At 43.0% G+C, this 13,499-nt stretch overlaps 1 protein-coding gene across 6 annotated transcripts in view; it reads left to right on the top strand.

Moving 5' to 3' along the window:
• Window positions 1-13,499, top strand: part of LOC116332312 (kelch-like protein 29) — a 255,737-nt gene that overhangs the window by 230,565 nt on the left and 11,673 nt on the right. For all 6 annotated transcript variants that reach the window (XM_039599416.1, XM_039599414.1, XM_031755229.2 and 3 more), the window contains one exon: window positions 6,667-6,860. In XM_039599416.1, the coding sequence (XP_039455350.1) occupies window positions 6,667-6,860 (194 nt within the window). The remainder of the gene's footprint in view (window positions 1-6,666; window positions 6,861-13,499) is intronic.

Below are 13,499 nucleotides of genomic sequence, written 5' to 3'. Positions count from 1 at the left end.
TTTTTCATGATAAATATGATATTGGACAAAAAATCAGCTGTTTCTGAGGTTTTCTGATTGTTCTGCGGAATGAACTAGTAGGTGAGTTATGTTTACCACCCTGTTTCTTCATTTTAGCATGCTGCTTATTCAAAACTCTTGGCTGCGGTGAATCCTATATGTTGTGTTATATTGGACAAATGTAAAAAAAAAATCATTTTGTTGAAGTGCAGTTCTGAGAGATTATCAGCATGAATAAATGCGTCCCCCAGACAATGCTTGCAGAGACATTTAACTGAAAACAAACTGCCAAATCCCTTCAAACCCCGAAGAGCGTGACACGCTGATTTGATCGCAAACTGACAGTTTTTCTTATGCAAACAAGCTGGATTTACTCACATGGCTAACACAGGTTTTTGAAATCCACATTAGAGTCCACATTTGGTGGTGTGTGTGTGTGTGTGTGTGTGTGTGTGTGTGGGCAGTGGGAAGAGACTACGATAGACTGTGTTCATGAGAGTGAGATAGCTGGAGTTGTTGCAGGGATTAATGTGAGTTTGTAACTTAAGGGCACGAGTTGCTGCTTGATATAATCTAGAGCATCGGCTCCTCTCTGCAGGCGATGAATGCTTTTTTTTCCTCTTTTTTTTTTTTTGCATTCCAGTGAGCACGCTCAGTTTTTTTAAGGTTACGCTGCTGTGAACCTGTATGGTTTAAGCATACTTAACAGCTTGAGTAAATGCAGGATTTGTTATCATGCCTTTCCTGTTTGTGCACTGTATTCCACCACTAGCTGTTTGCATCTCAAGGCTTTCAATAGCAAGTGTGGAGGATACTGTAGCCATTGTTAAGTAGTCCATGTTTGTATGCCATTCCAGAGTAGTTGTAACTGCAGCACGATGCACTCCTCTGCCTCTTAATGGATCTTTTTGTCAGTGCTGAGGTGTATAGAGCCCAAGTGGTTTTGTTATCCTAGCAAGGTTTTTTTCTGCCTTTCCTCCCGACTCACTTTTCTCACTCTATAAACGCTGTAGTTTGTATCTCGGGGGAAATGATGCATGTCAGTATCTCAATGACTGGCAGCCCATCCATTAAGGTTTATCGCATGTGTGTGAAAAATAGAGACAAGTATGGAGAAAAGCATGGTTCATCATCCCCACTACCCTCCAGTTAACTACATTAGTGAATTGGATCCAGTGTCTTGGGCGCCTTCTTGATGATTAGATTGCATGACTTGCGTGTTTTGGAGACAGCTAGTCTATGGACATGTGGTCAGAAATGGAGGCTGTGTGGTCAGCATTAAAAGGCAGGAACCGGTCGACAGCTTCCAAATTAACCAGAGGCGGTACAAACGAGACCAACTGTGTCAGTCGTCAAATGAACTGCAACAGCCAAGCAGCGACCTCAGATGATGAAAAATTAGGCCAACAGGGGAAGTGTTAAAAGGTGCAGTTCCTCAAATAGCCACTGGGCATCGACTCCAAATGGGAATCAGTCCCCACAGGCTCCCATATTAATCTGCCAATCTTTAAAGCAAAATTAGACATCTTTAGAGCCTGGTGCTACAAAAAATCTGTCCTTCCTATTACCGATTTTCTCTTTAATGACAAATTAATGAGGGGAAAATTTGTTTTATAAGCTTCCTCTTTTTCTTTCAGCTGCTCCTTTAGCAGTTGCCACAGTGGATCATCTTCCTGCATCGCTCCCCATCCCCAGCATCTGCATGTCTTCCTTCATTACATCCATGAATCTTCTCTGTGATCTTCTTGTTTTCCTCCTGCCTGGCAGCTCCATCTTCAACATCCTTTGTCTAATATGTCCACTCTCCCTCCTCTGCACATGTCCACACAGTCTCAGTCTTGCAGGGTTACTTTGTCTCCAAACCTGAGCTGTCCCAAACCCAACTAAAATCTGAGCATCTTCACCACCTCCAGCTCCACCTGGTGTCTTTTTGATAGTGCTACAACCTACCTGTTTAAAATCTACAAAAGCTTGAAGTTAAGCTTAATTAGGTGCATGGCTGCTCTAAGCGATCAGTGGTCATTGACACAGTCCCCTCGCTGCCAACTAGGATTCGCCCTCAGCTACTAAGAGTCACTGAAGTGAAACCGTGTTTCTGGTGTCTTTTTGAACCATTTTTAATGCAACTATCTGATAAATATGGTAACTTGCTGTGCAGGTAGTTGTTCCAACAATCCATCTAAGATATCAGTCCTCTACTTTTAGTCAGTGTAGCATCTCATTTGCATGTTATTTAGCTCTAATAAGCAGGTATCTGTCTATGGATACAACTTTGCACTTCACTCTCTTCTCACCACTAACTGTTCACGGCAGACGGCCCCGCCCCTCCCTGAGCCTGGATCTGCCGGAGGTTTCTTCCTGTAAAAAGGGAGTTTTTCCTTCCCACTGTCGCCAAGTTCTTGCTCATAGGGGGTCGTCTGATTGTTGGGGTTTTCTCTCTATTAATGGGGCTACATGATGCTCCAAAACGGCCTCTAAAAAGCTCTACGATGCATAGTCCAGAAGCAGTGTCTCATTATGCTGTGGCTACGTCCATATTTTAAATTGCCTCTGATACATTTTATGGCATGAATTCCTGTGTCACACTGGATCACACTTACCGATTGATGTTATTCTTAGATGCTATAGCACATTGATGTTGTTCCATAATCAGAGGAAAACAAGATGGCGAGCACACGCACACACATAACAGACAAACATACATATTCACAAGGCTTTAGATGTGTAATGCCACCGAGCAAATCCGACGGCAAGGCTGCATTTGATTCATTTTTATGGTCTGTGAGTCAGATGTTTGTTTCCTAGTTATTGTTAAAAAGTGAGGGCCTGAGGGGCAATATCTTCTTATGTACCGCATTTTCTCAGCAGCCTGTAATGACATCAGTCTTAGCTGGTGAAGCCCACGTTCACCACACGTTCCAGCTTTTTGAAGATGACGGAAAATGGGTTTAATCTTTCGCCATTCTCTTGAAATGCCAAATCAGTCTTATAGAAGAAATAAAAAAATAAATAAAGATTTGATTCTATTTTAAAAAGGATAAAACTAACAAACAGTCTGACAAGTATTGTCTGTGTATAGCATCTCTTCATATTGTGCATTCCTTTGTACCATACAGCTCAAACAGTGCAGAGCAGCGCTTTTGCTCAGAATAGTTTGATATCATTGATGAACATGTGCATGTAGTTTCCAGTAGTTTTTAGTGAACATCGTCAACGGCATCCTGATGCCTTAAATACCATCAAGGGCACCTAATATGTATTCATCTGCCACCCCAAAAAAATGGGTTTTCAGTAAATGTTCTATTTGCCTAAAAAGTGAAGTACCAAGCTGTGTTAGAAAATTACTTTGTTAGATTTACTTTGTCTGTAAGAACGACTAGGATTGGCGCTGGGTGCCACAGATTGTTAGGGAAATTGGAAAACGCTGGAGACGGATGGAATTGTCCAATAGGGAATAAAAATAACTCCAGCCTTTTGGTTTTGTAGGTGTTGAAAAATGCAGTGTAGCCAGTTGCACGCTGATAAGTCATTCGGATTATTCGCCCCCTCCCCCATTTTATTCATTACCAGTTAATTAATTAAGGTCGGAACGCTACGTAGAGCCTGCAGACAGGTGGAGAAATGGCACGTCCATCTGCCAATCGTCGTGAGCAAACGCGGCAGCTGCGGCTGCATATTTTGCACGGCATCCGTCCCGATTCACCTGTTGTTATCGAACATAATGGTTCTCATGCAGTCTGGTCATGTGGGAACACAATCACACTTTGCGGGGATGCCTCACACCTGGGTGACACGAAATTATAACGCTGATTTGTTGACGCATTAGTCGCGGTGCGCGCCGCGAGCATCAGCCTGTCATTTTTATCCGCGTTACGCATTCGAAAGCCGAGCCTCGTCGAAAGCCTGGCCTCTTTCTTTCATTCACAACCTGGTCCTGCCCTTCCTATCAGTCTTTCGTTCTGTCTCTAACCCGACATAAAGGAACACAATCCCGCATTGTTTGTTTCGTTGTAACCCCGCAGCTGCATTTTCAAGATGATTGTCCCTGCGTGATGAAACAGTCGCTGTCAAGAGCTACAGACGATTACATGGCTTCACGCGGTGATCAGTCTTTGTGTATAAACACTTTTTTTTTAAAGAAAGCAATCGATGTAGCGCAGAATGCCGATGATTAAACTCATACGTTGTCTTTAGTGACGATGAAAACAGCTTCTGTCTGACTGAGGGAAGAGGAAACAGAAGGACAGAGATAGTCTTTGTTTTTGTAATCAACAGAGTGTCTTCCCCCACTCTGTCTCCCTCCTTGCTTTGGCTCCTCTGCCTTGGAGATATAATCGAACCATATACACCCACTCTGGAGTCTTTTTAGTGTCAGTCCTCATGTCACGGTTCACATTAAATGCTTGATGGTGAATCACACACGTAATGAATTCAATCAGATTTGCAACCTGCGAAACAGCCCGAGACGCCGGCTTTCTTCTGACCTGCACGTGTTCCCTTTTATTACAACTCCTGACCCTTTCTGATTGGATGATAGCTGTGCTGTGTTTACATTAATGGGATTTGAAGCCCATTTCCCTAATCTGCTTCTTATTGAAAGATACTGGGTCTCACGTGATGAGCACATTGTTATCTGAAGAAGTCAGAATGGCAGTGGTTATTCAGCATTATAGCTATTTCTGTGTCTTGTGTCTAAAGCTTTTGAATTTGGCGAAATGCAGCCTGTATTTCTAATCGTCTGAATTTGTGAAGAGCAAGAATTGGAATCAGATAAAGTGCTGCAGGAAAAATTATCTCTTCTTTCAAAATATGTAAAAATATAATTGCATAACTGTTTTATTCCAAGCCCTAGCAATGTTTTTCCCTTTACAATAATACCCAGGGCTATTATCTTGGTCTTTAGCAGCCACTGTGCACTAGCTGGTCGCCAACTGCGTCTGCTATATGAATGAACCGCGGGCCACGAAACATTTATTATGTGCAGAATCATGGAAACCGGCTGTTTGCAGCAGTGCCGTGTGACTTTTGTCTGTCCCGTAATCAGCATCACTCAGCAGCATCTGACCCTTAAATTTGTGAACCTCCCCCAATGTGGTCCGAGGGGTAATTACATCTGCCAGGGAACGAGACCACGTGCTAGTCCTTCTATCTCAGCGGGGTTCGGTTACTCAACCTGATTCGGGCAAGTGTGTGAGTGTGAGTGTCCGTGTTTGAAAAGTGCTAATTGGCACTCTTGAGTGTTTCAAGTCCACCTTTCCTAGAGCAGCTTCTGTGTCACCACTTTGTCAGACTGACACTCGATTTTAAACCCACCCCATCCCCTCGGCAGCTGTTGCCAAGGTCATTATCAGACCCCGAGAATATTCCCAAAGGCTAATTCACCCATATCCTCTGGCACTTTATCTAACAGCCTTCTCACAGGAAGGTGGATGCACTGAGTGCTTCCAGGTGTCATTTAAATTCAGCCTGACTTCAAATGCTGCACAGACTGCGGTGGCAAAGCATCCGTACGCTAAAACAAACACCTGTATGTTGTATGAATAGGAGAAGACACCTGTGCCGTAATGAAGGTCGTTGACCTCAGTGAGAAAACGGGAGTTAAAAATGACTTTTAAGTGTGGGACTCCACTTTTTTTTCTTTTTTAATATTCACTCAAGCGCTTCAAGTGTAAGATTTTGTTGTCTAGGGAATTCTGCCCCCACTTTTCAGACAAAGGTGTTTTTCTTTACAACAAAGACGCAACCTTGATTAAGGAGGCTCGCTTTAGTCTGAATGGATGCGTGTTTTAATCACAAATCCTGGATCCGTTTGCGCCTCTTTAATGAGGCCCGCTCCAGCTGGAAGGCTGTCGGCGCGGCTGCTTTGATCAGTGGCCCATGGACACGGGATTACACTGCTAACACACTGCGCTAATGGAGCCGCAAGTCAAAACACACACGCAAACACACACCCGCGTGGCGCATGCACGCACACACATGCCCAAACAGGAATGCAAATGTGGGAAATATACATATAAAACGCACACACTCAACCTCTGACAAGGGCACAATCCAATAAGCCAGCGTCTTGTTCTCATGCAGCCCTTTGTGTCAGGCCCTTTCATCTGGCTGTGTCTGTTTGGGTCGGCTGAGTTTTAGGCTCCGCGTTGACGTCTCTGCCAAAGAGGGCTCAGCGAGTAAGGTCCAAAGCTCAGTGCTGACACACAGCCCAACTCTAGAGACTAATGGCTTGTAGCTCCCAACATATGTTGTTTTGTGTAATTGCTTTAATTGCTGTCATTGTACGTAATGGTTGGTCTTTTTCATCTTCCCTGGTGGTGTAGGCATTCTGCTAATTATATCTGTCAGCCCTGCAGCCAAATTGAGCGTTTCACTGTGAATTCAGAGCAGTGGGAACTTTTAAAATCAGAGCGTTTCTGTAAACTATTGGTGTGCGCGTGCGTTTGCGTGTGTGGGTGTAAATGAGTGACTGACTGCTGGGTGTTACAGGGGTTTTCATAAGTAATTCTCCTCATCCTGGAGCTGTTTAATAGAAGCGGGGTCGCGAACTTTGCTCATCAAACCTTGACCCACATGTACTCCTGCTTCTTTTATCTGTTTTATTAACTAGAAAAAAGGTGAAATGACGGTAAATTTATAAGCCTAAGAAAACGTCTTTGTTTCCAGGTACGACACCATCACCAACCAGTGGGAGACGGTTTCTCCTCTCCCCAAGCCGGTCCATTCTGCCGCAGCCACCGTGTGCGGAGGGAAGATCTACGTGTTCGGAGGTGTGAATGAGGCCGGGCGCTCGGCGGGTGTGCTCCAGTCCTACGTACCGCAAAGCAACACCTGGAGTTTCATCGAATCGCCCATGATAGGTAAGACAGGTGAAAACACACAGCGTGTTTGTCACAGATTCACACATGCAGCGACACAAAGTGAAGGGATGTTATGTCCTCGGGGGACTTGTCGCCATTGTTGCATCACCTTTTGTCTCATGACGGACCTGTTTCTCTCAGATATTCCCAAATGTAGGGTCCTTCTTCCTCGTTGTGCTGTCAAATAAATTTAGTTGAAAGCGAATTAGCCCCTGAAAACCTCCAAGCTTTTCTTTCAAGGCATCATATCAGAGCATCAGTATTTAGGACTGCTTTTTATTTGCGGTGTAAAATCTAAAGTGGAAATGGCACAAAATGCAAAAGTATTAGTTTAACCATTTAGATGCATCCATTCGTTTACTCTTTGACATCTTACTATCACATTAGAGAGCAACAAGATATCTTTGGGCCTCAATTATGGCTGCCTGGTTGCCTAGCAACAGTGTTCACACAACTCTACCCAGATGAACCCCTTCACTTCTATGTCATGCGCTTGACTTACCCTGTCGAAATCATAAACTCCTTATTTATCAGTGCAGTCTTGTTACACAGCACATTACTATGAGACCTTATATTTTCTTAGTGTGCATAAAACCAGACTCAATCAGTTTTATAAGTTAAATTTGCAGCTCTGTTGCCTCGTAGCAACAAGAGAAGGTCCTGGGTTTGCATGGGTTCTTTCCACAGTCCAAAGTCTGTGAACGTTAACTGGTACTTCAGAATTAGCCTTTGGTGGGAATGTGAGTGTTAATGGTTGTGTCTGTTGCACTGGGATGGACTGGCAACCCTGGACAGGTTGCCTGCACAGGTGGCCAGCTATTACAGGTTGCCCTATAATAGCTGGGTAGGTTCCAGATTAATGGATGGATGGATGGGTGGATGTCCTGTCTCCCTCCCCTCAAACCCAACCGACCAATAGGTGGTCGTCTGATCGTTGGGGTTTTCTGTCTATTATTGTAGGGTCTCCGTCTTACAATATAAAGTGCCTTGAGGTGACTGTTGTTGTAATTTGGTGCTGGATATATAAAACTTAATTGACTTGAATCGAACTGAATTGAATGGATGGACGGATGGCAGTATACTGGTATATGCCAATACTATAGTGGTCTGTTTGTGCTGTTGAGCTTGAAGGTGTTCGAACGTGCTGTCTAGGAAATTCGACTAGCACAATGTAATCTATATCTGTTGCTATTTAGACAGCAAAAATTTCTGGCACAACTTCACCTACTTCCAAGGTGCTTGGAGAGAATGTTTCCATGTTATGAGCTCCTCTTGTTTTTTAATCTAACTGCTGCACTGACTTCTTTTTTAATTAAATGCTTTCCTTTGTAATCATTTTATGTTTTTTTGTATATTTGTAATATTCTTCTTATGTATTTCATGCATGTATTATTTTAAGACATGGTGGGGATTATGTCTCCTCCCCCCGTCTTCATCATTAATGATCTAGTCCAGTATTTACTTGGGCGTGACTTAACCAATTAACCAATACCAACCTGTTATACGTCAGCTGGTTTATCAGTGAAGATGTGATTGGTTAATTTGAATATTTTTTCTGTTTCCTGTCTTTTACTTAAGCACACTTCTACTATGTGTTGCTATGACCCTGATGAAGGCCACAAGCAGTCAATAAAGTTGTTCTTCTTCCCTTTAAGTGTTGCTGGAGTTCCTTCATTGTGTCTATTTGGACAGCAAATGATAGGCGATTTTCAATTATTTATCACAGTCAGTTGCTTTATTGTTGGAAAGCAATTGCATGTAATTGACTTGACCCCATTCAGACTGACAGTAATCCAACTTTGTTTCATTGTATCATTTATGGCAGGTTTTAGTGGCATTGTTGGTTTACTTGACAACCTCATTTTATATTCACATTGAAAAATTACTGAAGTGAGAGAACTTCATGTTATTGGATTATTGCAATAATATCACCATATTTTGATTGAAGTGTTTTGATAAGACTGTATCAAGGGGTGTCAGCTCTATGTACACAGTCACCCACCAAAACTGGAGCAACTACTGCTCGGATGGTCTATTAATATAATAAACCACACAACAACCGTGCTATTCCTCAGTTTGTATTATAAAAGCTCTAAGTGTCACAAAACCAGTCCAAAGGTCAAGTTCACTGATTTGACTAAAGTAGGATGACGCCTAGCAGATAGCTACCAGCCGAGTTGGCACTCCTCTTTAACTCACAGTGCCTTTGGCCCTAATAATGCAACACAATTGCCAAAACTATTTTTCTCTACTAAGCTGTAATTGTGTTTGTTTGTGTTGTAAAGTAGGGCATTTTAATGAGGGAGTTTGTGGCGACTAACTTGCTCTAGGAGTCGGGCCCGAGTGGCAATTAGAACTACAGTTTTATCATTTCCATGTTGGTTTAATTTTTCAGAGCCAGAGGTTACTTCTTGATGCTTTCTTTTTATCTGTATGGCCATGTAAACATAAAACCAACTCCTTGGATTAGATATTTCGTAGTTTTTTCCCAATTAGGGAAACCTTCAGTGTTTATCCTTTCAGTGAAAATGCTGAACCATACCTGAAAATTCAGCTATCACAGTCTGCCTGTTTTTACTTTTTCTCTTTATCGTTATCATCCTCCTCCTCGGGATTTTCCATTATTCCCCCTCTTCCCACATTATTGCACTGTCATTATAATGAGAAGACCATCGCTAAAATGATAGGTGGTTCTGACGATAGTTTCTGACGTGTTATTGGCCAAACTGTGATCTGAATAACATCAGAATAACACCTGGATCCACATTCCAGTCTGATCCACTGGGGAGCTGTGAAGGACCAAAAGCCAGAAGAAAGCTGCCGTGACTCAAAGGTAGAAGGAAAAACACAAAAGCGTACCAAACCTACAACTTTGTTATTCAGAGCACTGGCAGATGTCTTCCCAGTGCAAAGATCTTATCCACAGGCAGTTTCTTCACAAATAAGTATCCTTGAAAGGTGCAGTGCAGGCGAGATTGCTATTGATTTGAACATATTCTGCAAATCTTTGTTTCACATTCTGGCCTGGACAACACTGTTGCACACAAGTCAGCTTTAAGCCTAACCTACAAACTTCTTTGTGCTCTATAAATAATTTGATATTTTGTGAGAAAGAGTTAAAAAAAAGGTTGATATGTGGGATTTGACTGAATTGTGTTCCCTATTTGCAAGCTAAGAGCAGTTCTGAGGAAACCAGCGTTGCCTTCAATAAGATTCTCATCCAAGCCAAGAAACAGCTCCGGACATAATTGCAAGAAATATTGCAAATTGTTTAATCCACACAAAAAAATAGAAGATATAACTTGTTAATTAGTAAGATTTAGAAGTGCTGAGGGGCAGAGTTTGTTACCTTCTGGCAGAGGCAGGAGAGCTGTTTCCAGTCTGTGAGCTAATCCAAGCTAAAAGAACTGCAGAGTGTAGCCTTATTGTATCCATACTGACATGAGAGCAGTGCCGGTCTTCTCATCTTACTCTTACAATGTGCATACATGCCAGTATATTTAAAAGTTCCTTTATGGTTGGATTTAATTAGCAATCTGCTACAGTCATCTCCAGCCCCATATTTGTGTTTTGGATCTTCACTAGGATGGCTTTGCATGATTTCATCTCATTTCATCCATTGATGCAGTCCCCCTGTTCATGGACTTCAGAGTTTTAGCTCCTGTCTCTTTAAGGCCAGACGCCCTAAAAGCTCACTTTTGTTTGAAGTAACAATGATTAAATATTATCGTTTCTTGTATGGCTTTGTCTTTTGTTCGATCTTCTTTATGTTGAGTCAGTCGAGCTTTGTGGGCATCTGCTTATGCAGAGTGATCTTACACTTCAGTCAGTTTGAGGCCTGGACTTTGACTGAGTCATTGCAACGCTTTAATACTTTTCTTTTTCAGCCATTCTGTTGGAGATCTGCTGCTATGCTTCAGCCAACATGTCAGACACATGGCTTTACATTTAATTCTTGGATACTTTGGTCTACAGAGGAGTTCATGGTGCCCAGGTCCTGTATCTGCAAAACAGGTCTAAATCATCACCCCTCCTCCCCCATGCTTGACAGTTAGTATGAGGTGTTTGTGCTGATATGCCGGGCCGGGTGCTGTGCATTACGGCCGTACATCTCCACCTTGGTCTCGTCTGTCCAAAGGACATTGTTCCATGTGGTTTGTCGAGAGGCAGCTTTGCAGACCTAAACTGTCCTGCCATGTTCTGTTAGAGAGACGAGGCTTTCTCCTGGACCCCGTTCCAAAAAAAGCTGTGCTTGTTCAGCCTTTTACTAACTGTACTGTCATGAACTTTAACATTTAACATGCTAACTGAGGCCTGCAGAGTCTGAGATGTAGCTCTCGTGTTTTTCTCTGAGCATTGCACGCTCATTGTGTTAACACTCACCTGAGTGCTCCAGACCAGTAGTCTACCAAAACTTCTGCTTTTGTAGAAGTGCTCACACTTGCCGATGATCAGATAATACACACCTGGCTGCTAGCAAGTAATCCAGCTTCATACCAGTCTCTTTTGAACAAATCGTCCTCTGTGGTGTTGGCTTTTGGCTTTTGTTGGTTCAATAGAACAAACTGTATGCATTGTTCTCCTGTGCTTTCTTCTCTAGGAAAGATTTGACTTTATTTCACAACTGAAAAAAAACTTCTACCTTACTTGTAGAGCACTGAAAAAACTTTCAGAATCCAATGAAAGTGTTATTATCAAGAGCAAAAGCTACAGCTGTGCAGGCATCGACTGTGTAAGGAAAGATGATATCAGCCAGGCCACAGAATTGGAAACCTAGCAGACTAGCAGAGCCGTCTGAAGCCTGAGCTTATGGGTCGCAGGGATTAATTGTACATCCACTGACCTCATTAATTGAAACTTTTTACCATGTTTAATATGAGAATCCACTTTTGTAATATTATATATATATATATAGCAAAAAAGGGAAAAGCATGAAAGAGCCACTTCAACAAATTATAGCACATCCTGGGAGCTTAATGGCTAAGGTGCATGCCTCAAAACCGCAACGTCCACAGTTCAGCAGAAACACAGAGTCAGAGAAGTATTTGAAAGTTACACCAGCACAGAGACACTTTGTTGAGCGCTGTCGCCCAGAAACTTGCTCTCAGTTACTGGAGCCGTCTCAGCGCTTTACTACTGTGAGGGAAATGATGATTATGTAACACGGGTGTTTGGGACGAGCGCTATGTGGTATTAAAGGGCTTGCAGAGCAGCTGGCAGAGGAGAAACACACACATATATACGCAAACACAGAAACACATAGACCCAGACACGCACACACACACAACGCCTGCTTACCTCACATAAACCGTGCGTCCCTGGGGGCCACAGGTACACAGTGCACGAATTATATAACAAGCCGGGAGGTTACACATGCGTGCGTGTATGCATTGTGTGTGTGTGTGTGTGTGTGTGTGTGTGTGTGTGTGTGTGCGTGGCAGACACAGACAGACAGATCGTCATCTGTCAAGCCGTAGATGAGCTGGCGTCTGACAGCCAACGAGGCAGGAGATAATGGACGGGTTTAGTGCTTCCAGTGAAATTGGGCCGGCGATGATTTTAGCGAGCCGGTGAGGGCGGGGAGCGCTCCTTGAACAACCCTCTGCTTCCCTCCGTTGCTCTCCGTCTCTAATCTCTCTGTTCATCTCTCTTTCTCACCCCCACACCCCCCGACTCTCTCTCATGGTCTCTCCGCACTGTCTTGTCAACTGACACAAATATTTTTTACAATTTTTTTTTGCAGCTGTGTGTGTGTGTTTTCCCCCTGCGTGCACCATCTCCCGCATGGGCTGCAAATGGGTTTCACAAACACTTATCAGGACGGACTTCCTATCTCTCGCAGAGTGAAAAATAATATTACTCATGCCAAAAATAGTCCCTTCAACAAGTCTATTGAGATACGCGGGGTCTTTGCAGCTTCGTTCATCCAGAGCTTCCTTTGTCTTCAGCGTGTCTCTCTCTGCTGAGCAGTATATGGTCTGAAGATCATAACAGAGCACCTTCACATGTAGTAAGCTATTTATGAAGTCTCATTACTTCATTCTCCAAAGGTCAGCTCACCCAAATTACCGAAATGCCATGGTTTTCTGCTTCCATCTCAGAGAAGAAAAAAAATCAGCGTGTAACATGTTTTTAAAAAGGTCAATCAAAGACCCCTTTAATATATCCGTTCTACTGGAGCTGAAACATGGCATAGGCAGGGAGAGCTTTGGCAGTCACTCCTGCCTCAGCTTCACAAGTCTTTCCTTTTGTTTCTAATATCAGTGTTTCAAATATGAGGGATAACCCCCCGCTTAGAGTCGTGTCATTAAAGGAACAGTTTTTATATATTTATGTCATGTAGCCTTTTTTTTAACCACTGCTCAAAAGAAATTAAGGGAACCCTTAAATCACACGAGTGAAGAAATATTCAAGTTGAAAATCTCTACAGATACGTGTAAAAATGACACAACAGTCAAATGAGACAGCAGATGGTATCCTGGGGATTCTCCTCCCAGACCTGGATTGGAGCAGAACGTAGCTCCTGGACAGTCTGTGGTGATATTTGGATGCACCCCATACATAATATCCCAGAGGTTCCAGTTGGATTCATGTCCTCGGGACGTGAGGGCCTGTGAGTGGCATCGATGCCTCTGTCGG

The sequence above is a fragment of the Oreochromis aureus genome, linkage group 15 (genome assembly GCF_013358895.1).
Source record: "Oreochromis aureus strain Israel breed Guangdong linkage group 15, ZZ_aureus, whole genome shotgun sequence".
NCBI classification, from domain to species: domain Eukaryota; kingdom Metazoa; phylum Chordata; class Actinopteri; order Cichliformes; family Cichlidae; genus Oreochromis; species Oreochromis aureus.
Note: the sequence above shows the minus strand (reverse complement) of the source record. Positions and strands in the feature narration are given on the sequence as shown.